Source organism: Littorina saxatilis, linkage group LG9, assembly GCF_037325665.1.
Source record: "Littorina saxatilis isolate snail1 linkage group LG9, US_GU_Lsax_2.0, whole genome shotgun sequence".
In the NCBI taxonomy this organism is placed as follows: domain Eukaryota; kingdom Metazoa; phylum Mollusca; class Gastropoda; order Littorinimorpha; family Littorinidae; genus Littorina; species Littorina saxatilis.
In genome coordinates, this window is record NC_090253.1 from 15,395,784 (window position 1) to 15,417,875 (window position 22,092).

General features: G+C 43.5%; 2 protein-coding genes across 3 annotated transcripts in view; one reads left to right on the forward strand and one right to left on the reverse strand.

Annotated features, from left to right (window-relative positions):
* Positions 1-22,092, forward strand: part of LOC138975381 (rab GTPase-binding effector protein 1-like) — a 38,059-nt gene that overhangs the window by 5,985 nt on the left and 9,982 nt on the right. For both annotated transcript variants that reach the window (XM_070348047.1, XM_070348046.1), the window contains 16 exons: positions 642-768; positions 1,886-2,009; positions 2,849-2,950; positions 4,232-4,318; positions 5,110-5,245; positions 5,666-5,824; positions 10,187-10,309; positions 12,208-12,233; positions 12,675-12,972; positions 14,288-14,412; positions 15,638-15,859; positions 16,405-16,503; positions 17,208-17,246; positions 17,727-17,828; positions 18,275-18,464; positions 19,735-19,901. In XM_070348047.1, coding sequence (XP_070204148.1) covers positions 642-768; positions 1,886-2,009; positions 2,849-2,950; positions 4,232-4,318; positions 5,110-5,245; positions 5,666-5,824; positions 10,187-10,309; positions 12,208-12,233; positions 12,675-12,972; positions 14,288-14,412; positions 15,638-15,859; positions 16,405-16,503; positions 17,208-17,246; positions 17,727-17,828; positions 18,275-18,464; positions 19,735-19,901 — 2,126 coding nt within the window. The remainder of the gene's footprint in view (positions 1-641; positions 769-1,885; positions 2,010-2,848; positions 2,951-4,231; positions 4,319-5,109; positions 5,246-5,665; positions 5,825-10,186; positions 10,310-12,207; positions 12,234-12,674; positions 12,973-14,287; positions 14,413-15,637; positions 15,860-16,404; positions 16,504-17,207; positions 17,247-17,726; positions 17,829-18,274; positions 18,465-19,734; positions 19,902-22,092) is intronic.
* Positions 6,229-8,544, reverse strand: LOC138975385 (uncharacterized). Its single transcript, XM_070348052.1, has 2 exons — positions 8,090-8,544; positions 6,229-7,776 (listed from the first exon to the last, which is right to left on the reverse strand). The coding sequence occupies exons 1-2, from the start codon at positions 8,227-8,229 to the stop codon at positions 6,882-6,884; spliced, it is 1,035 nt and encodes a 344-aa protein (XP_070204153.1). The 5' UTR covers positions 8,230-8,544; the 3' UTR covers positions 6,229-6,881.

A 22,092-nucleotide genomic window follows, 5' to 3' on the forward strand; every position in this document is an offset into this window, starting at 1 on the left:
GTAGTTAATAATGTTTTTGTATTAAGATTGTATCTGCACAAGCCAACTGAGTAGTAAAATAGCCACCATACAACAGCATTATTTTTTATTTTATTTATTTTTTTCCTTCGTTCATGGGCTTGGACTCCCACGTTCACTCATGTTTTTAGCATGAGTTGATTTTTACGTGTAGGACCGTTTTTACCCCGCCATTCAGGCAGCATACGCCGATTTCGGGGGAGGCATGCTGGGTATTTTCTTGTTTCTATAACCCACCGAACTCTGATATGGAATGGATTACAGGATCTTTTCCGTGTGCACTTGGTCTTGTGCTTGCGTGTACACACGAAGGGGGTTAAGTCACTAGCAGGTCTGCACATAAGTTGACCTGGGAGATCGGATAAATCTCCACTCTTAACCCACCAGGCGGCAGCGACCGGGATTCGAACTCACGACCTCCCGATTAGGAGGCCTACGTCTTACCACCACGCCACTGCGCCCGCAACAGCATTATGAACAGGAGCTCTCGAGTATAAAACAGTTACTTACTAACTAGGAGGCCTCAAACATCTACCATTAATAAACGTTGCCAATTCTTCGTCAATGTTCCCCAATTTTTTCATAAAATGCAAATAAATGTTCTCTTTATTCTTTGTCTCCAGAAGCGTCAGAAGAGGCCCAGATGTCCACAGCGGCCCAGTATGAGACAGAGCGAATGAATCTCGTCAAGCTGAACGAAAAGTATGAAGAGGAAATCAATGATCTCAGAACCAAACTCAGTCAGGAACGGTCAGTGTGCAGGGTTTCTTTGAATATTTTAATAACTCAGTTTAGTTTGTTGTCTTGACAAAAGTTCTGGGGAGCTGGGCTCAGTCTTATCAGTAACAACTAGTGTTACTGGATAGTTTATGGATAACGTGTAGTTGGGAAGTTAAGAGTAGAAATAATTAGTATTTAGTGTAGGAGGAGGGTTGGGGTGGGTAGGGAGGGGGTGGGTATGGTTTACTTTGAGCAGGTCGGTTTCAGTTTTAATAAACAATTTTAGAGAATTGTGTATCTTATATTTGAGTCTTTCGTGTTTTAGACATTGATGCATTTAATAGTTTTAACGAGTTGCCTTTTGTTTTATCATTCTGGTGTTTATCTAGCTGTGCTGTGTATCTTATAAGAAGTTCTTAAAAGTTCGAAGTTATTTTAGCATATAGGTTTGTTTGGTTTTTTTTATGGTCTTAACAGTTAAACATGTATTACGTTATCATCAAGATTCATGCTTTGTTAGCACTAAGCAGTTGTTTTAATCAGTCTGGTTTTCTCTTGTTTTCATCTTATGAACATTCTAAATGTTAGACTAGCTTATTGTCTTGTACAGAATAACAACTGTGTGAATGGTGCTATACTGAATGAAAGAGTGTGACATGAAGTTCTTGTACATCATTGTAAAGAGTGTGAATGACGTTTTAGTTTAGATGTCAAGCGCTTAGAGCAAGCCTTTTTAACGAAAGTTTTTGATTTAGCGCTATATAAATGTTCTTATTATTATTATTATTAGTGTTTGCATTGCGTGGTAAAAACGCTTCAAGAAAAATTCAAAAATATGTCTTTTTTTTGCAGATTATTTGAAGAGCGATTTGAGGAGCAATTGTTTCATGAAAATTTGAGTTTATAAGGGCAGGACATGTAAGGTACATTAAAATGTAAGATCACTGTTTGAGCCACAGTAGAAAGGAATAAACATGTTTTCATTCAAAAGTATAAATGGTGCCTTTAACCTCCCTGATATTCTTTGACTCTTCAGAAGTTTGTATTCAGTAATTCATGCTTTCACCCATGAAATATGGGTGGCAAACGGTCTGACCAGTCATGTAAAGTTCTGTGACTGAGACTCAGAGATAGCTGTATTTTGCAGTGAGGGATTCCTTGTGTCTGTGGCCAAGTCATTGAAGCGTGTCGGCGGGGTCAGTGGGGTGAGTGGTTCCAGTTCACCAAACCTCAGCGCCGAGCATGAAAATCTTGAAGACAGCATGCGCAAAGTAAGTAAACATGTAATCTTGTACTGTGAGTAAGTACCTGCGATGAAAAGACACCATTGGGACCAGCCAAGAATGTCTATACATTGCAGGTGGCCTGTTATAGTCAAGAAAATAGAGAAAGGGACAACAGTAGGTGTCCTCTCCACGGAGGGACCTTGCTAAGCAGGTCTACCACTGTACTAGGAATTTACAAGGTCATCTCGCCTAGAAGCTGACTCATAGATTTTTCTGGTATTCATCAAGCTTCTGTAGTTTAATTTCTAATTGCCGTCAAAAGTGAAAACTGTGTGAAATTTCATAGTGACTCTGCAGAACTGTACAAAGACACTAATAACTCTAAAACCATCAGCCAGTGCAGTCGTATTTCTAAACAAGATATTCAATTATTGATCTTCTTTCCTACAGGAATAAAGGCCACAGTCTTTTGAAATTTGACATTAACTGGTGGATGCTATATCCACCAAAATCTTACGATTCGGTCTTAAAATTCTGTTTATGTGCCGTATGATCAAGAAAAGGTGAAACTGTTGATAAAAACTATGTCATTGGTAAAGTGAGCGGAAGATTTGTTCTATAAATGCTGTGTAAGGGACATGCAAGGGGGATGGGTGGAAGGGAGGCAATCATCGAAGGTAGATGAACAAGGGAACTTTTAGGTTTGTTGGATCCCAGAAACCAAGGGGAGTAAGCGCTCTAAATAGAGACAACAACAGTAGATGAGGGCTAAACCATCATCCTCGTACCTTAGAGAATAAGACGCATTAAAATGAACAAACAATTTTCATCCTCAGTTGAAATTAATGTATTTTATTGATTGGTTCCTTCATTGTTTATTTCAGGCTCAAGAGGATGCCCAGATTTTGAAGTCAGTTGTCATGCCGCTGGAAGAGGAGATCAAGACTCTCCGAGAACAGCTGCGACAGGCTCAGGTAAAAATACAGGTAAGTGGAATGAAGAGAGGTTTGTGAGTGCGTGTGTGTCTGTGTTCTTGTTTGTGTTTGTATTTGCCTGTATGTTGCCTGCTGCAAAACGAGACGTATGTATATTTGTGTACCTGCATACTTGCATATTTTTCTATCCGTGTTAAATTTGCATGCGCGTATTACATGTTAGCAGGTCATGATGTGCAATGTATGTACGCACACATTGAGAATACTACATGGCTTGCTGTGTCATACCAGATTTACACGAGTTGTTTTTTTAAATATTGAACTGCGAGCGAAAGCGAGCTGTTCACTATTTGAAAAAGCAACGAGTGTAAATCTGGTACGACACAGCAAGCCATGTAGTATTCTGTTTATCCTACATACTGTACTTACGTGTATTTTACTGAAAATGTCTTGCAGACGAGGCAGCTAAATTGAAGACGCTTGTTTTGGAACCTCGATCTCTTCTAAAGCCTCGTGCAATCTATTACGTCAAAGCAAAGAAACGTCACTCTGAAAGTGTGGCGTGACGTGTTAGTTCTAAAGATTCATCGAGGGTAATTAGCGAGCGCAATTTTTGTTTCTATAATGACGTTTGTCTCGGTGACTTTGGCATCATAAGCCGTGGAAAAACAGGTCCCTGCCAGACTTGCTTGACATGACCTCATTTACATGATATACACACGTGTGATTTGAACGATTATTATCTCACGGGTGTCTCTCTCACGTATGTAGGATAAACCTGCTTACATGCTTGTGCATACGATCTACCTTTGTTTTCGTGCTTTGTACACGCTAGTCTCATGCTAGCACCTTTGTTTTCCTGCTTTGTGCACGCTAGTCTCATGCTAGCACCTTTGTTTTCCTGCTTTGTGCATGCTAGTCTCATGCTAGCACCTTTGTTTTCGTGCTTTGTACACACTAGTTTCATGCTAGCACCTTTGTTTTCATGCTTTGTGCATGCTAGTCTCATGCTAGCACCTTTGTTTTCGTGCTTTGTGCACGCTAGTCTCATGCTAGCACCTTTGTTTTCGTGCTTTGTGCACGCTAGTCTCATGCTAGCACCTTTGTTTTCGTGCTTTGTGCATGCTAGTCTCATGCTAGCACTTTTGTTTTCGTGCTTTGTGCATGCTAGTCTCATGCTAGCACCTTTGTTTTCGTGCTTTGTGCACGCTAGTCTCCTGTTAGCACCTTTGCAACCGAAGAAAAGATGCGGTAAGAGTAGGTCCATAAGCTTCTGCGTGCAAATTGTCATTTGGTGTAAAAGTCATGAATCACGTTTCTTTGTGGTTCCAGGCTCGAGGGACACAAGGAAAGGATGGGGAGAAAGGTCCTCCTCCCTCTCTGACCGACATCGACAGTGTTTCTGACCCCAGAGAGAAGGTAGTCACACTATTTTGTATCGCCAAGTATTTGCTTATGGTAGTACATGTATTCTTCTAATTGTTAAGAATTTTGAATGGGAAAATTAAGTCAGCTGTTGGCTAAAATTTCGAGAATTCATATGTTTAGATTCAAACACACCTTGCATAGGCTGTTTGGTAGTTAAACCTGGAATCAAATTTGGGTAGTCAGCTCACACTCAAATACAGTCGAATCCCCCTTTTAAGACCCCCCAAAATCTGAGATAACCATGTCTTAAACAGGAGAAGTCTTAAAATATGGGTACATTTACAGGGGCTATGAACAGAATATCTGAGAGAAAACAGGGTCTTAAAAAGGGGGAAGTCTAAAATCAGGGGGAAGTCTAAAATCAGGGGGAAGTCTAAAATCAGGGGGTCTTTTTCTTCGTTCATGAGCTGAAACTCCCACGTACACTAATGTTTTTTGCATGAGTGACCTTTACGTGTATGACCATTTTTACCCAGCCATTTACGCAGCCATACTCCGCTTTCAGGGGAATCAGGGGGTCTTACATGGGGGGTTCTACTGTAAATTAATAAAATGTTGGTATGGCAACACGTTACTGACTGGGCTGGTATTTTTTTAGGAATCGGGGGATCTTACATGGGGGGTTCTACTGTAAATTAATACAATCTTGGTAAGGCAACACGTTACTGACTGGGCTGGTATTTTTTTAGGAATCGGGGGATCTTACATGGGGGGTTCTACTGTAAATTAATAAAATGTTGGTATGGCAACACTTACTGACTGTGCTGGTGTTTGTGCCCAAGGTGGAGAAGCTGCTGAAGATCGTCAAGTCAGAGAAGGCGGCACGGATAGACCTGGAGATGTACGTGGCTGTGCTCACCACCCAGAAGAATGTCTTGCAGGAGGACACCGATAAGGTCCGCAAGGAACTGCACGAAGGTGAACACTTCATTTTTTTGTCGTACTCACACTGCAGAATCTTCAAGACTTTTGTCTAGAATCAGAACTTTGGTTTTTTTTTAGCTCCTGTCGTATGATTATGGAGTCGTTTTTGAGATAAAAAATGCAGGATATCTTTGTTATTTTGCTCTCTCAGGTTGGTTTAAGATTAGGTCAGATATCCGAGTTTTCTCTGTGAAATACAGAAAGTCCCCATACCGTACACTGATGGGGATGATCTGGTTTCAAGGCCAGCGCACTACCAATTAGGTTAACGACCCATCCCAATAACCTATCCATTAATTTTTTTAACTACCCACCCCGATAACCTCTCCATTATATTTCTTAACGACCCACCCCAATAACCTATCCATTAATTTTTTTAATGACGCACCCTAATAACCTGTCCATTATTTCCAGTGTGCCGGCTACTGGAGGACGAGAAGCAGTCGCACGAGATGCTGAAGCAGACGTGGCAGATGGCCAACGACCAGTTCCTGGAGTCGCAGCGACTCATGATGATGGACCTGCGCCGCATGGAGAGTGTGCTCACTGCAGAGCAACAGCGCCAGATAGGAGGTATGGTGTGTGATAAAAGCATGCTCACTTCCGAATAACAGCGTCGAATAAACGATTTTCCAAAAGACAGCTACTGATTTTAAAACCAGAAGCTTGAACCATCATTCTTCTTCTTCTTCTGCGTTCATGGGCTGAAACTCCCATATACTCTCGTGGTTTTTCGAGAGTAGGTTTTTTACGTGTATGACCGTTTTAACCCAGCTATTTTGGCAGCCATACGCCGCTTTCAGGGTATGCATGCTTCGTATTTTCGTGTTTCTATAACCCACGAAACTCTAACATGGATTACAGGATCTTTTCCAAGCGCAGTTGGTCTTGTGCTTGCATGTACACACAAAGGGAGATAAGGCACTAGCTGGTCTGCACATATGTTGGTCTGGGAGATTGGAGAAATCTCCACCCTTAAGGGGAGAGGTGGCACGAAAAATTTCTACTGGATGTTTGCACTTTTTCTTGCAATATTTGTACGTATTATCAAGCAAAAACACATAAAAAGACTCATTTGTGCAAAAAAATTGCCTGAGGGTCTTTTTATGGGTAAAAACGCTCGATTTTTGACAAAAAAACATGAAACGGTCTATTCAGCTCTAGCGTGATATTTTAGAAATTTCTCAAGCTAACAACCTCATATTTGTTGTTATGAACTCACAAGTAGCGTTTCTCAGTAGTTACAGAGCATTTTTGTGAGTATCAGCCTTAGTTTCCATAAAAAAAAAAAAATTGGCCGACATTATATTTTCGCATGAAAATGCTATGTCAGGCTTTTATTCTAATTCATAAAAAACAAAAAACATAATTTTTTTGAAAAAGCGCTCCTGTAACTACGGGGCGAATTCATTTACAATGATTGGGGTGAAAAAATTGGTAGTCTACCACAAGTAGATGAGAAGTGAAGACCTTCGTCGCGTGGTTACCGTCCTTGAAAATCATATTCTGAGAAAATGGTGATTGAAAGTTTGTGAAATGTTTCTGTAAAAAAGATGAAGACAGATGGCCAAATAAAGATGATATGAGTGCTCCTGTATTGTTCACAGACTTCTTGAAATGGTTCAGTTACTTATTCTCCCCCGTCTCCCATCAGTCCAGCTCCGTACACCTCCCCCTCCTGGTCTTCTTGCTGCTCCAGCTGGCGTTGACGACCCGCACATCTTGCCCTACGGGCTGCCACAGCGGCCACAGCTGTTGCTTTCTCTGCTTTCTGAATCCTAACCTTGTCTTTCTTGGCCAAAGCAGCCTCCATGAGATCAGTTATTGGCAAGCTCATGTGGTCCATGACCTGTGCCAGTGCAAAGTTGCCTCTGTTGAACTTCGCAACAGCCTCAGCGGTGGCTGCTTCCACCCGGCCTTTCCCAACAAAGATTTCTTTGGGGCAGTGTCCCCACATGACATTGTGCAGAGACTCGTTACTGTTCTGGGTTTTGCCATGGGCCACGCGCTTGAGAAGAATGGGATTGGTCATTCTTCTGTAGATGGGCAGAACAGCATGCGAGACTTCCCTGGACAAGGCGGTGCCGTTGTGCTCTGCGTGTGGAGGTGGTGGTTGCTCTTCTGCCCTGGCTCTTTGAAAAAAGCACCATGAGGCTGGCCCAGCTGGACATCTGTCATGGTGAGGGTCCTCGTCCGTTGAAGTTACATGGAAGAAAGTGGCCCAGATCGCCTGCTCCATGGCTCGCTGATCTTCAAGGTTGTTGAGGATCGCGCTACGGAAGTAGTTTTGCAAGCGTTGGCACTTTTCCTTTGTTAGTCGCCCCTCCCCTCTTCCACCAAGCCTTTCATCCTTTGCTGCCTTGCGGAGAGCTGTGCCCATTCTCTTGGGGAGGTGGTTGATACATTCCAGCTTGGTGATGGGACGTGTGGGACCGTAGGGCTGAGCTGCAGCCACAGCATTGAAAGCCGTAGAATCTCCGTCCGACAGCATAGTTCTGTACCTGAGGTTGTGACGCTCAACAGACCTGCAGCACAGTAAAAATCAGAAAACCCATTGTGTAGGCAAGCAAATTGTGCACCTCTACTTGCAGAACACAATTTATGAGTTCAGGATTTGCTTATAAAGTTATAAAGGGGGGGGGGGTGTTGTGTTACAAAATATTTTCACAGTAGTATTGTTTTGTTCTTGTTTTGTTATAAAAGGCTATAAATGAACTTTGTTATTGTCACTAATTCATAATCGAATCTTCGTGCACTCTCTCTCTCTCTCTCTCTCTGTTCTGAACTTCAAAAATTAAAAGATAGGCTATGGTGGGGGTATACAGATTATATTCTTACCTTCCCCATAACTCCAACGCTGCATCCCTCTCCATAGACTTTGCAGATCCCTGGTGGTTGATGCTGCACTCAGCCCGGTGTTGCTGCTCCCATCGCAGTTGTTGGGCAGGGGTCATCTCCTCCAATTTCTCCTTATTCATGGCACATGTGTGGCAGTAGGTGGATTTTACAGAGAAGTCGAGCACCAACCCAGTGAGAACGTCAACCACCACTCCTACACCATAATGTGATGAAAAACCCCTTTTATGCCAGGTGCCATCAAAGGCAACATCTACCCAAAGAATACCGTCATCTTCTTCCCAGGCAGCGTCTTCATCCTCTTCGTCAAACTGGACATCTGCTCTACCTTGAGGAAAGGTCTGCCTGTATGCAACATTTACATGCTCAACAGTTTCCACCAGTGTGACATTTGTTACCGCCAAGATGCTGGCATTGACCTTTTTATCAATTCTTTGATATGACTATGAGCTTTTGTTCATCACGGGCATGCCAAACACTGTGCACAGCTTTTCCACACTTGAGTACCCACTGCCAATCTCATGCGAGTATAGGACAATCTGTTTGTTCACGTCAAAGGGAACATTCTTCATGTGGTTGCGGTTGCTCTCTCTAGGTGAAGAAAATTCTGACCGTCTGTACTGGCAGCTGTCACAGCAAAGTGCTAACTCTTGGGACAAGCCCATGGATTCTCCAACGCGTATCGTTAAATGTCCTGCTTCGCATTCCGGGCACTTCACATCCGATAATAGCGAGTTGAGCTGACCACACTCAACGATACACCATGTACGTTTCGGTTCAGCAGGCACATCGGCTGGCACTTGTGCGTTCTGCAAGTCATCGGCACCACTGAATCTTCTTAGCTTCTTCGCAGAGGCTGAAGCACCCTCTATTTCCTGCTGGTTGTCGTGTATATCGCACAACACTGGCCGAGGTTCGACTTGAAGTCGATGAGAAAAATGTGCATCACCTCCACCATCCAAAACGACACACTCCGCTGCGCCAACTTCGCGGGGCGCGTTTTCATCGCCCGTGGACTTTTCTTGTTCGGCTATTCGAGCTAATGCAAGCTGCTTCTTCCTCTTGCCCGATGCCTGCCCCACAAACCTCTTTCTATCGTTGAATTTTGCAGTGAACATTGCTGGCCGACTGATAGACGGTAGTGTAATTCGATCGACAAACCGATGTTGTGTTTACAGCGGATAAGGCTTGTTGCGCATGCGCCAGTAGCCATGGTAAGTTACAATGACCAACCAGAGAAGAGCTCTCATAGATCGACGGTCAATCTTGCAAATCCGGGAATTCCTGTCGCGGATAGTATGCTTGTGCTCTGACAGTTGAGCGAAAATAACGGGCTATTTTGGGGTATTGTTGACGTCACCAGCAAACGGGAATTCCCGATGGATCGTGTCGAGTGCAACGAGTTTGTCTTCTTGGAAGAAAAGTGGCTGTTTCAAGCCCTTGAAAACATCGATTTTTCAGCAAGTTTTCTGACTTTTATCACTCATGCATGTGCACTCACTTTGAAATTCATCACTTTATTGCAAAAAATACGATACAATTGACAAAATAAACATGACACAATGAATCTAGGGTGTTCAAAGTACCTAATATTGCAGGAAACCCAAAACACATTTTGGAAGGATTTTAGTAAAAAAATTCGTGCCACCTCTTCCCTTAACCCACCAGGCGAACCCATGACCTTCCGCTTGGGAGGTTGGCGTCTTATTCATTAGGCCACTACACCGTCAAACCACCCTTTCAAACATGTTGCTAAAAAAAAAGTACATGTACCAGTAATATCAAAAGAAATGAAGCTTGCTCAAACAGAGACTGGAGGTTGATTGAAGCCTTGTGCTTGCTTTTACCTTACTTGGGCCTTTTGCCTCCTGTCAAGCAAAGACCATTGACAACACTTTTCCATCAAACTCGACTCTGGCCTGTCTTTTCTCCCTCTGTCCTGCAGCTTCCCTATCTCTTCAGTCCTCCTCAATGTCTTGCCTCAAGCTGTTTTTTGGCCTTCGCCTCTTCTTTTTTCCCTGTGGGTTGGAAGTGAGAGCCTGATGGTTGATGCTCAGTGTCTTGTGCTTGTGGTTGCAGAGTTACAGCAGAAGGATCAGGAGCGAGAGGCCCAGGAGAGGAAGGTGAAGGAGCTGGGGGAGAAACGAGAACGGCAGGAGAGAGAGCAGGCGGAACGACGCAAGCAAAGCTTTTCACGATCTGGTGAGGGATACTGGGTATTACATCTTCTTCTTCGTTCATGGGCTGAAACTCCCACAGCTTTTATTTGTATGCCCGTTTTTACCCCTCCTTTTGGCCACCCATACGCTGCTTTTGGGGGAGTAGGCATTACATCAAAGCAAAGCAAAGCTTTTTATGATCTGGTATAGAATGATGGGCGTGACCTGAGTTGGTCTGTCTCGTTGTTGTTTTTTGTAGGGCAAACTGGTGTGCTTAATACATCCTGAGCAGAATGATCTTCTTTGTTTGTTTGTCTGTCTTTCTATCTCTGTCCCTGACTGGATATCTGTGTGTGTGTGTGTGTGGTTCTCTCTCTCTCTCTCTCTCTCTCTCTCTCTCTCTCTCTGTCTCTCTGTCTCTCTGTCCCTCTCTCTCTCTCTCTGTGTCTTTCCCTATCTCTCTCTCAGTCTTTCTCTCTCTCTCTCTCTCTCTCTCTCTCTCTCTCTCTCTCTCTCTCTCTCTCTCTCTCTCTCTCTCTCTCTCTCTCTCTCTCTCTCTCTCCTATACAAAACTAGCTTTGCTTTTGTGGGACCTTCAGTGTGGAACTCTCTTCCTTCGAATGTACAAACGTGCCGTTCATTGAACGCATTCAAAACCTCCCTCAGGAAACACATACTGAGGTCTTCATAAGTTACGCTGCCGGTATTGTAGCTAGCTTTGTTAATTATAATTATTTTATTACTCTGAAATATTGACTGCTGCATGCCTACATAATGCTAAATCTACCTGTCTTGGTAGGCTCACTGTGTGCTTGTTGAATGGCACTTAGTTGTGTGTATATTATTATTAGTACTATATGTGTTCCTCCTTGTGCGTCTGCGAGTGATTGCGTAATTAATGTTCCATTCTGTAATTGCTTTATTGATGTTCCATTCATGTATTTTCTACTACTTTTCTCATTTATTATTACTGTATGCTTGATGTTTCTATGATTCTAGTCGGGCGCACGCGTGAATATGTGTTTGTGTGAATGTAAAGGGCACATTGTAAGATTAAGCCTATGGCCTAAAATGTCTACCCTTTATGTGAATAAAATGTTCTAAGTCTAAGTCTAAGTCTCTCTCTCTCTCTCTCTCTCTCTCTCTCTCTCTCTCTCTCTCTCTCTCTCTCTCTCTCTCTCTCTCTCTCTCTCTCTCTCTCTCTCTATGCGTCTTCTTGTCTGTCACAGTCTGACATACAACTGCATTTTTGAGTCACTTGAGAAAAAGTGACTCTATGTAATCGGTCAGTGTTAGTCTGTCCGGCCGGCCGTCCGTCCGGCCGGCCGTCCGTAGACACCACCTTAACGTTGGACTTTTCTCGGAAACTATCAAAGCGATCGGGCTCATATTTTGTTTAGTCGTGACCTCCAATGACCTCTACACTTTAACGATGGTTTCGTTGACCTTTGACCTTTTTCAAGGTCACAGGTCAGCGTCAAAGGAAAAATTAGACATTTTATATCTTTGACAAAGTTCATCGGATGTGATTGAAACTTTGTAGGATTATTCTTTACATCAAAGTATTTACATCTGTAGCCTTTTACGAACGTTATCAGAAAAACAAGGGAGATAACTAGCCTTTTCTGTTCGGCAACACACAACTTAACGTTGGGCTTTTCTCGGAAACTATAAAAGTGACCGGGCTCAAATTTTATGTGAACGTGACTCATTGTGTTGTGAATAGCAATTTCTTCCTGTCCATCTGATGCCTCATATAATATTCAGAACTGCGAAAGTGACTCGATCGAGCGTTTGCTCTTCTTGTTATTTATTTTATTTTATGCACTGATGCGTGCCTGGTTAATTTGTATCAGCAAATTCACACTTTCGTATTTGTGTCATGGCAGCATTAGTGTGTCATGGTACATACCTTTAATTCCTTTTATTTCTCCTTTGCAGAACAACAGTCTCAAGATTCCTCAGAGGTCAGTACATGTAGCTTGTTAAACTGAGAGAAAAAAAGAATGGATGGCACAGAATAATAGAAAAAGAGATGGGTTGTCAGTGGAACATTAATAATATGATAACAGGATGTAAAAGTAGAAGCGTGAATGCAAAAACAATGTGTGTTTACAGGGAAGGTTGCTGTGTTCAGTGATCAGTGACTTTGAGTTTATGGTAGATTCGGATGTCGTTTAAAAACCAAGCCAGATTTGTTTACTTACAAGGAGATTGGTCGGTGGGGATAAATTTGATGCGCACAATTTTAGTTACATTTCTCCTGGAGCAAACAAATGAAAGGGAATTTGTTTCTATGATCAGCTAATGTTGTTTTTAGTTTAATTTCTTGTATTTTGTTTAATTTATTTTTATTCTCGTTTATATTAGTTTATTCTAATCTGTTCTATTTTAATTTTTGTTTGTAGTATTCAAGAGATGAACTGACACCTTACGACAAACACAAAAGCCCCTCCAAAGGCTCTCTCACGTCAGCAAACTCTGATGAAATCGGACAGTTTGAGATTCTGGACGGTGGGGGGATGCAGCGTGCCCACTCCAGCTCAGAACTGGCCGATGCCAATGGCGAGCGCTTCGCAGACAGTGGCATCCATGAGACGAGATCTCTGTGCGATGCCGACGGCATGACGATACGAATCAGCCCGGAGAAAGTCCTCACGCTGCCGTCTGCTTCTCTCACGGCCGCTATGACCAAAGCCATCACTGGTGAGTTAAATACGTACTGTTCACTTGTTCGATTTCTTTTTTTGTTGGTCCCATCGCTGAGAAATTCAGGTCTCTTCCTCCCAGTGGAAATCTAGCAGCAACAGAGTTGCGCTACCCAGGTGTGCGCGGGTTTAGGTGTAATCAGCCACCTCCACTTATGGCACAATGACCGAGGTCTTTTACGTGCCACTGTAGTGAGACGGGGATGGAACATTGATACCATCTCTGAGTCTGCGCATAAAGTTGACCCATGTCCGTCTTTTGTTTGTGAGAAGTTACAAAAAAGTTTGTGAGACAAATCAACAGTCCGCCCAATTTCAAGCCGTCTAGAAAAGACTTGCAGTTGGGTACTGTTCAACTTTCTAGCCAGTTTAAGTGCGACCTGGGAGGTCTCTTAACATAGGAGGAGTTTCACATTGCAAGCATTGCTGTACAAGTGTTTACTTTAGATATCATAGAAGGATTGCCAGTGAAGAGATTTTGGCTGTTACAGTGGAACCCCCCTTTTAAGACTCCCTCCCTTTTAAGACCCTATTTTCGCAGACTTTTTGTTCATAACCTGTGTAAATTTAGCCCCATTAAGACTCCCTCCTTTTTAACCTGATTTTCTACGTTTTTTTGAGATGTTAAAAGGTTCTATGGAAGGAGCGCCAGAGAAGACTTTGCCATTACAGTGGAACCCCCCTTTTAAGACCTCCAAAAATCTGAGAAAATCGGGTCTTTAAAAGGAGGGAGTCTTAAATTTAAAATGGGGGTAATTTTTACAGAGGTTAAGAACACCACTGAGAAAACAAGGTCTTAAAATGGAGGTTCCACTGTACCAGATTTATGGTAAGCGAATGGGTGGCTGGGTGGCCGAGTGGTAACGCACTTGCGCTCGGAAGCGAGAGGTTGCGAGTTCGACCCTGGGTCAGGGCGTTAGCAATTTTCTTCCCCCTTTCCTAACCTAGGTGGTGGGTTCAAGTGCTAGTCTTTCGGATGAGACGAAAAACCGAGGTCCCTTCGTGTACACTACATTGGGGTGTGCACGTTAAAGATCCCACGATTGACAAAAGGGTCTTTCCTGGCAAAATTGTATAGGCATGATAAAAAATGTCCACCAAAATACCCGTGTGACTTGGAATAATAGGCCGTGAAAAGTAGGATATGCGCCGAAATGGCTGCGATCTGCTGGTCGATGTGAATGCGTGATGTATTGTGTAAAAAATTCCATCTCACACGGCATAAATAAATCCCTGCGCCTTGAGTCCGAGTCTGGAGATACGCGCGCGATATAAGACTTCATAAATAAGACAGCAATGATTGACCCTTGCAGACCCCACACCAGAGGTAGAGGCCAGACGTACCCTGCTGGCTGTGGCTAAGGCAAAGAGCGACCAGTTCCCACAGGAAGGCAAACGTCTGGTCAGCGAACGGGAATGGCATCTTCTTCAGGAAGAGGTCAGTGAGAATTACATGTTTTTGACTCACCTGAGTAATTGGTGAGTATTAGGATTCATATGTGTCTGTCCCCATGTCCGGCCTGCCGGCCGTCTGTCCGTAGACAAAAAACTTAACGTTGAGATTATCTCGGATGGTTTTCAAGCCAGACCTCTGAAACTTTGCACACTTTTTAGGGTTTGATGATCTCACGAAGTGACCCGAGTTGATCCTCATCAAATGTTGGGGTCAAAGCGGGGTCATGTTCGTTTCATTAAAACTTAACGTTGAGGTTATCTTGGATGCTTTTCAAGCTAGACTTCTGAAATGTTGCACACTTTTAGGGTTTGATAATATCCCGATTTGACCTAGGTTTGACTGGCCCTCATCAAGGTTTAGGGTCAAAGGGGGTCAAGTTCGATTTCATAAAAACTTAACATTGATGTTATTTCAGGTGTTTTTGAAACTAGAGCCTTGAAACTTTGAACACTTCAAGGGTTTGATAATCTGTCAACATGACCTTAGTTTGGTTGACCCCTGTCACATTTTGGGGTCACAGCAGGGTCATGTTCGCAAACAATGTATGTTGATATTTTCTCAGTTATCTTTGGAGCAAAAGCCTCCAAATTTGACACAATTGTAGGTGTTGATAATCAGCAGACATGGCCAAAATTTGGCATGTGTTCATCAAATTTCACGGTCCCAGCATGAACAAATTTGCTGGAAAAGATTTTCACCCCTGAAAATGTCCACTGAGCTACCAAGGATATAGGTCTTGGCCTCATTAAGCTATGATGTCATTGTTTTGATTTGGTCACAGTCTTGGCTAGACTATTGGTGATGACATCATAATTATTATGACCTCATAGTCTTCTAAGGTTCAGGGAGGGGCAGGGAGGAAGGTGAGTCTTGTGCAAGCATTTGCTTTTCTTGTTAGTTTTTAATTTAATTCCTTCAAGATTAATTTGGAAAGAAAAAGGGGTGGGGTTTTTTTTGGGGGGGGGGGGGGGGAGGGGTTGCAGAAGTGGAAATGCGTCATGAAATAAAAACTTTGGAGAACAGTAAACTTGAGGTTTTGGCAGAATGGGGGGGGGGGGGGGGGGGGGTACTTTTTTGTGAATAACTGTCTGAGTACAGCAACAGAGAAAAATAAATTTATTCATCCAGATATCATTTCTTACACACTTTCATCCATATTTGCTTTGCACAAAAAATCCTGATTCTGACAGTCTTTTGCTTACGCCAGATTCGCTCAGCGCGAGAGAAACTGGGTCGACCGTGCAGCATGTGCAGTAACTACGAGGCCCAGCTGCAGACGGCGCAAGAAGACGTGAGGAACGCGGGCAACGAGAACAAACGACTGGAGCGACTGCTGGTCAGCGAGCGTCAGGCCACGGAAAAGTCGCTGACCTATCAGAGCCAGCTGGAGGAGACGCTCAAAGCTTCTGCAGAAGAATCAGAAGCACAGGTACGTCGGTCGTGTAGTGTCACTTAGTCCTCAACATACAGGGCTCTCTGTGCATAAGGCTACCTTGAATGACTTTGTTGAGAAAGATCTCAGAGGCCGTAGTCTGCCACTGAGATCTGTCTGAACAAAGTATTTTAAAGTAGCCCCAGGTTCATTCTTGCACCCTCATTTCCCTCTCCGCAGTGTTTTTCTCCAAGTTTGCCTTGGTCTTCATCTCTTTGGTTTGTCATCTGGAGTCCACTTGAGGGCAACTTTAGGTACGTTTTTACGTCACGTATGCAAGACATGCCCTACTTTAAAACTGGCATTAGGGCTGTAGATGTGTGTGTTTGTTTGTTGTTGATATGCATGTGGACAAGGTTGAGATTGTAGTCATGCCGGCAGTGCTGTGTTTTGCAGATCAGTTTTGATATATGCATGTGGACAAGGTTGAGATTGTAGTCATGCCGGCAGTGCTGTGTTTTGCAGATCAGTTTTGATATTATGCATGTGGACAAGTTTGAGATTGTATTTATGCCTGCAGTGCTGTGTGTTGTGTTGTGCAGATCGGCACGCTGAGCACCAAGCTGCAGGAGTGTGAGAAATACCTGACGGAACTCAAACAGTATTTTACACAGTCACAGCTACAGCTGCAAGATCAGATGGTGAGACACTTTGCGCATGACACTCTCTCAGGGATTGTTGCTGGGATTTCTTTCTTCTTTGGTAAATTTACCAAAATGGCTCAGAAATTTTCAGCAATTTTGTTAAGTTTTAGGATGCCCTTTGCATCACCTTTCTTCTCATTGTGAAAAAGTTTGGCAATTCTGCAAAACTGATGTCAAAGTTTTTGGTAATTTGAAATAAGAATTGGCATTTTGGTTATTGCCGATGCCAGAGAACCTCCCTACTCTATGTATGTGAGATAGGAACGTTTTTTTGTTTTTGTTTTGTTTTGTTTTTTGGGTGGGGTATTTTTTTTTTTTTTTGGGGGGGGGGGGGGGGGGGGGGGGGGGAGGAAGAAGGAATAATAGAGGAAGGAGATTCAGGGAAGGGAGGACATGGGGGATTAAGGTTATCATTTGCTGATGAAGAGGAATGTTCCGTAAAGTCTTGTTCAGGCTGACATGGGTACTCAAGACTTTATCTGAGGAGTCTGAGTTTTGTGATACAGCCCCGGGGTATCTGTAATATATGGCCCCTCCATGCAGAGGACACAACCAGGAAAAGCGTTCACTTTGAAATTTCCTTTGTATTTTACCCATAAAAATGTGAAAATAATCAAAATAGGCAACCAGTCATGCCTACATGTTGATAATTAAAGAAACAACGTACAAAATTAGTTCTTTTGTGCTTATATTAATTTCAGAAATCCTTGACAGAAAACAGGGAAATGATCCAAAAGGAGGCAAGTCGATTTGATTATTGTTTCTAAATTTAAGTGCTTGTTTTAACTTGCAATAGTTTGAATCACTTTGTTGTGTTTTGTATGTTGCCACTGTTGTCTGTGAAGAAGAGTTCTTTTGAAAGTCATTTGATTAAGCTCGTTAACAAAAGGGATAAAGAGTGAAGCATGTCTAAACACTTAGTCCATACTGTGATGCAGATAAACAAACAATGAATTTCATGTCAGCAGCATGTGTAGCTCACTGTCTCTAGAAATATAGATTGACTTAGGTGTCAGTTATTAAATTAATTCTTTCACTCCAGCCAGGTAAATGGTTGTGGGTCTGATGCTTGAGAGGTGTCCAAATTTCAAGGATTATAATGCTTTTGTCCAATTTAAAACCCTAGATAAAACTATTGTGATTGAGTTACAAGATGGTATACTTTGGAAGAAAGATATCTTTTCTTTGAACTTTTTAATTTGTTTACCCTGGTTGTGCAGTTAACTAAACTACAAGATGAAAATGACAACTTGGTGGGCAAACATTCCAAAACTGCGCAACAGCTACAAAACGAGGACATCAACTTACCCAACAACTTAGAGGTTAGTTTTGATCATGGTTCCTCCGGAGAATGTCTGCAAGTTACTGCTGTGCCAGAAGTGTAAAGAACTGGTGGATGTGATACATTTTACCAATACTGTTGGTGGTTGAATTGGTGATGGGGATTGTGGTGTGTTTGCGCGTGCACGTGTGCATTTGTGTGTGTGTGTGTGCATGTATTCGTTCATGTGTGAGAGCGTCTGTGTTTCTGTGTGTGCGTGCGTGCCTACGTGTGTGTATGTGTGTGTGCATCACATGCATGTATGTAAGAGAGAGAGAGAGAGAGTGTGTGTGTGTGTGTGTGTGCTTGTGCATGTATGTAAGAAAAAGAGAGTGAGTATGCGACACAATGACACAATCATAATTTTTGCATTCCGGAACATACCTGCATACACCTATACCCCTCCACCTTGACTCAGGTGTACACAACTCACGGCTCTGTGTGCAGGAGATGCAGCTGCTCCTCCTCAAGTACCGGGAGGAGATCATCGAGGCCAAGGTGGCCAAGCAACACAAGGAGGAGACCCTGAAGAGCGAGCAGGTGTTCCTCCGGTCGCAGCTGGTGTCGGAGCAGGAGGAGAAACAGCGCATGGAGGATACGCTCAGTCAGGAGATCAGCATGCTGCAAGCCAAATCTAGTTAGTACATGCTTGACATACAGAATACAGAATCTTTAATTGCCCAAGGTGGGGAATTTGTGATGACATAGCGGATAAGAAACATTTCAATCCAGCCATAAACACCAACACACGCATCATTTATACAAACTGATCAACAACATTAAAGTAAAAACAACACTGGACAGCGTAAGTGTAAAAATACATTCACTAAAACTAGCAGTATACACTCAAGCTTCCTCGCCTCAAGTCACACACACACACGCACGCACGCACGCACGCACGCACACACACACACACACACACACACACACACACACACACATTTCTTATGTGATAACCAAAGGGAAGTAAGCGCTCTATTAAAGGCATACGTCATGTGCAATGGACTGAGGGAATGGTATGCGAGACCAATCTCAGAAAATAGCAATTGCAATTGCAATTTCTTGGATTCCTCTGTGTCTACGATGCTTCGAACAGTGGAGCCCCCATTTGAGGACCCCCTGTGCTAAGACTCCCCTGTTTTAAGACCCTACTTGTTTCACAATTTCTGTCTTGAGAGGTCTGCAAGTTACTTTGTTTTTGTTTTCTGGTGAAGGCGTGAACTTTTCCACAATTCTGACCCCCAAGCACAAAGCTAAACGGGTATGAAAAATCAAGTATAGGTTTTGGAGAATAGCATGCTGCTGGTTTAGACCAGTCCATTTATGTTTGCAGCATTAGGCCCAAGAATTAATCAGAAAGGAAGAGACAAGATGCAGGGTAAAAAAGACATTTGTCAGTGATCATCAGTTTTGGAAATGTAAACATCAGCGCAACGTCAACAGCTTAAAACCACTCAGCGTGCAGGTGTCATAATGATTCTCCAGGAAGTAACAAGTCCATTGAAGTGGGTGGAGCGTTTTAATCAAATATCAGACAATTGTGTAAGACACAAAGGGACATAACGGCTCTAAACATAGATGTCAAAAAGAGTTAGTAAGAGCTATGCGGAGCCAATCCACAGGCACCTGAGGGCTAGAATAACAAACTTTGAAATGAACAAGTGACTCTCATCTTCAAATAAGAATAAATATAGATAAGACAAAAGTCAAAAGAAAAATAGCAATAGATAAAATGTCCAATGTAAGAATAAAGAAGAAGAATTTTAGTAATAAAAATAATGAAAATGCAATAATATTTCTAAAGGGCATTGATCCAGGTTCAAACCCAGTGCTGAGATCGAGCGGTGTACATGTACAGTCATTTGGACAATTTTTCTAAAAGTAAATATTGACGTTTTTCAACCCAGACCAGATGGACAAGATGAAGACAGATCTAGAACGTGAGAGCGCAGCAAGGGCAGAGGTGGAGACCAAATATCGCGAGTCCGAGGCTTCCCTGAAAAGCATCCAGGCCAAATCCAAGCAGCTGATTGGTGCTTTACAGCAGCGCGTCGAGGAGGCTGAAAACGGAAAGGTAATTGTGATTTTTGATTTTAAGTGTTTTGTATAAATCTATTAAATTACATATTCTTACGCAACTCACATAGATAGCATTAACTTCAGTTAAAGTGCTAGGACACTGAACTACGCTTCACCCCAAAGGGGAAGCAACCCCCTAAAAAAGAACGGCATTGACCTATAACCCAAGCTATACAAGAGTCGAGGTCATACCGCCACGTGACCTATCACGCGTGACTCGACCGCCGCCTATGTTAGAAACTCACTCCTACTTCAGCCACCAAGTAGCTCGGACGCTTTTCACACTACGCTGCAGGCTTTTAGCCTACTGTCTTCTGGACAGTGTTTCACCCCGTCTACAGGTCCCTGCTTCTCATGCACAAGTTTGGGTGAGCTCGTTCTAATTTATTTGCTTTTGCTTGCGTTTCTTTCTTTCTCCGTTGTTCGGTCTGATTGTTGTTTATCAATATCATAACTCAGACTGGTTTTTGTCAGCAATGGCTGACAAGGAGAATTAGAAACCACAGACTAGTCAGTAGCTGCTGAGGTTTCTCCTTTTACGTTTCGCATAAAGAGAAAGGCAAAGGCACTACCTTTTCCGTTCTTGACCCAGCTTCTCTAACTTTTGCGTCTGTTAAATAACCTTGTATGGTTGAAAACGACGTTAAACAACATATAAAGAAGAAAGAAAGAATGTCTGTGAATTTTGGACCCTATGAATCCAATCATGCCAGTGCTGAAGCAGGTTAAATTTAGGTTACTTCAGCCAAGGCAAACGCAGTGGGAAAGAGATTACTTGTGTTAAAGATAGTTTGCTTCCCTTTTTGAGATGTTTTCGACCCAAATGTATAACATGTTGCCATTCGTCGAGTTTGCGCTCGCTCCCGGCGGGAGTGGGCGACGCAGTTTGTTGTCACGCATCGAGGTTCCGCCTTCATGCACAGTCTCTTCGGCTGACGTGCACGCAGAGGAGTGTGTTTACTTCATACGAGGAGCGTTCACGCTCTACAGGTTAGTCAGGTTCACCGGTAGCCAGGTTCTCTGGTGAAAGTGTTCCAGTTGGGCCGGAACTAGTAGCCCCCCCGCCGCGGCTGGGGGGTGAAAGTTTGACTTTCCCGGAGGCTATCGCTCTTTTTTAAGAGGCGGAACTCACGGGGGGTCAACACCGGACAACAAGTTGGGCCGGAACTAGTAGCTCCCCCGCTGAGGCTGGGGAGTGAAAGTTCGACTCTCCCGGAGGCTATCGCTCTTTTTAAGAGGCGGAACTCACGGGGAGTCGACACCGGACAACGAGACAGATGTACTCACGGGCAGACTTTTATGTCTCGGTGAATGTGTACATGTCTCAACTTCCTCCTTTTGGGCAGGAAGCTGCTTTCGGGCAGGCTTTGCACGGTTCTTCCGTTTTGCAATCAGCCTCGCCTGTGGTGGATCGTTTTAGTGACGCAGCTTGTCACAGCGAATTTCACGGTCCAGCCTCAGCAGATTCGGAGTTCGACGATTCTCACTCAGTTTCTGAGGAGGAAGTTGATGTCAAGTTGTCACTCAAACTTTAACCAGCTATGGTTACTGCAGCTCAGGTGTCTGCCAAGTACTTCGCTGAAGGGGTGACAGCTATGGCAAGCTCTGCGGCACCACCACCCTCAGTGGTGGGTGATTTCCGCCCTGCTTTAACGGAAGTTCAGGGATATCGTTTTAGCGAGTCTCCTTCTGTTGCTTACGAACTTTCCAAGGTGCTGGCTAGAACTTCGGGTTCTGAGAATAGCTTGCCTGTGGATACTGTGCCTTTACTGGCTGCACACGGTCAGGTTCCTGATGCTGCTCAGCCATGGTTTGCCTCAGACCAGTTACGGAAGCGAGCACTTCGTTTCATTCACGCAAGTTTGCTCTCTCCCGTCGTCATCACAGTCTTATTGAGACTTACGCTTTGCCGAGTGCACCGCTTCCGGTCACTCCGGAGTTGGCTAATCTCAGGGAAGATGTCTATAGTTTGGACAAAACATTGTGCTTACTCTGAAGGCGCATTACTTGGTTTGGATGAAACGGGAAGATACTCGTTGGAACTTGCGTCTCTTTCAGAGACACTTCTTCGATCTCTTTCGCGGTCGGTCGCGGGGTCGTTGAATCCTTTCGATTTTCGAAACGACTCTAGCGTGAAAGACGTCCTCATACTCCTGGCCTCTTTGGCTAAGGTTTCAGCCGGACAA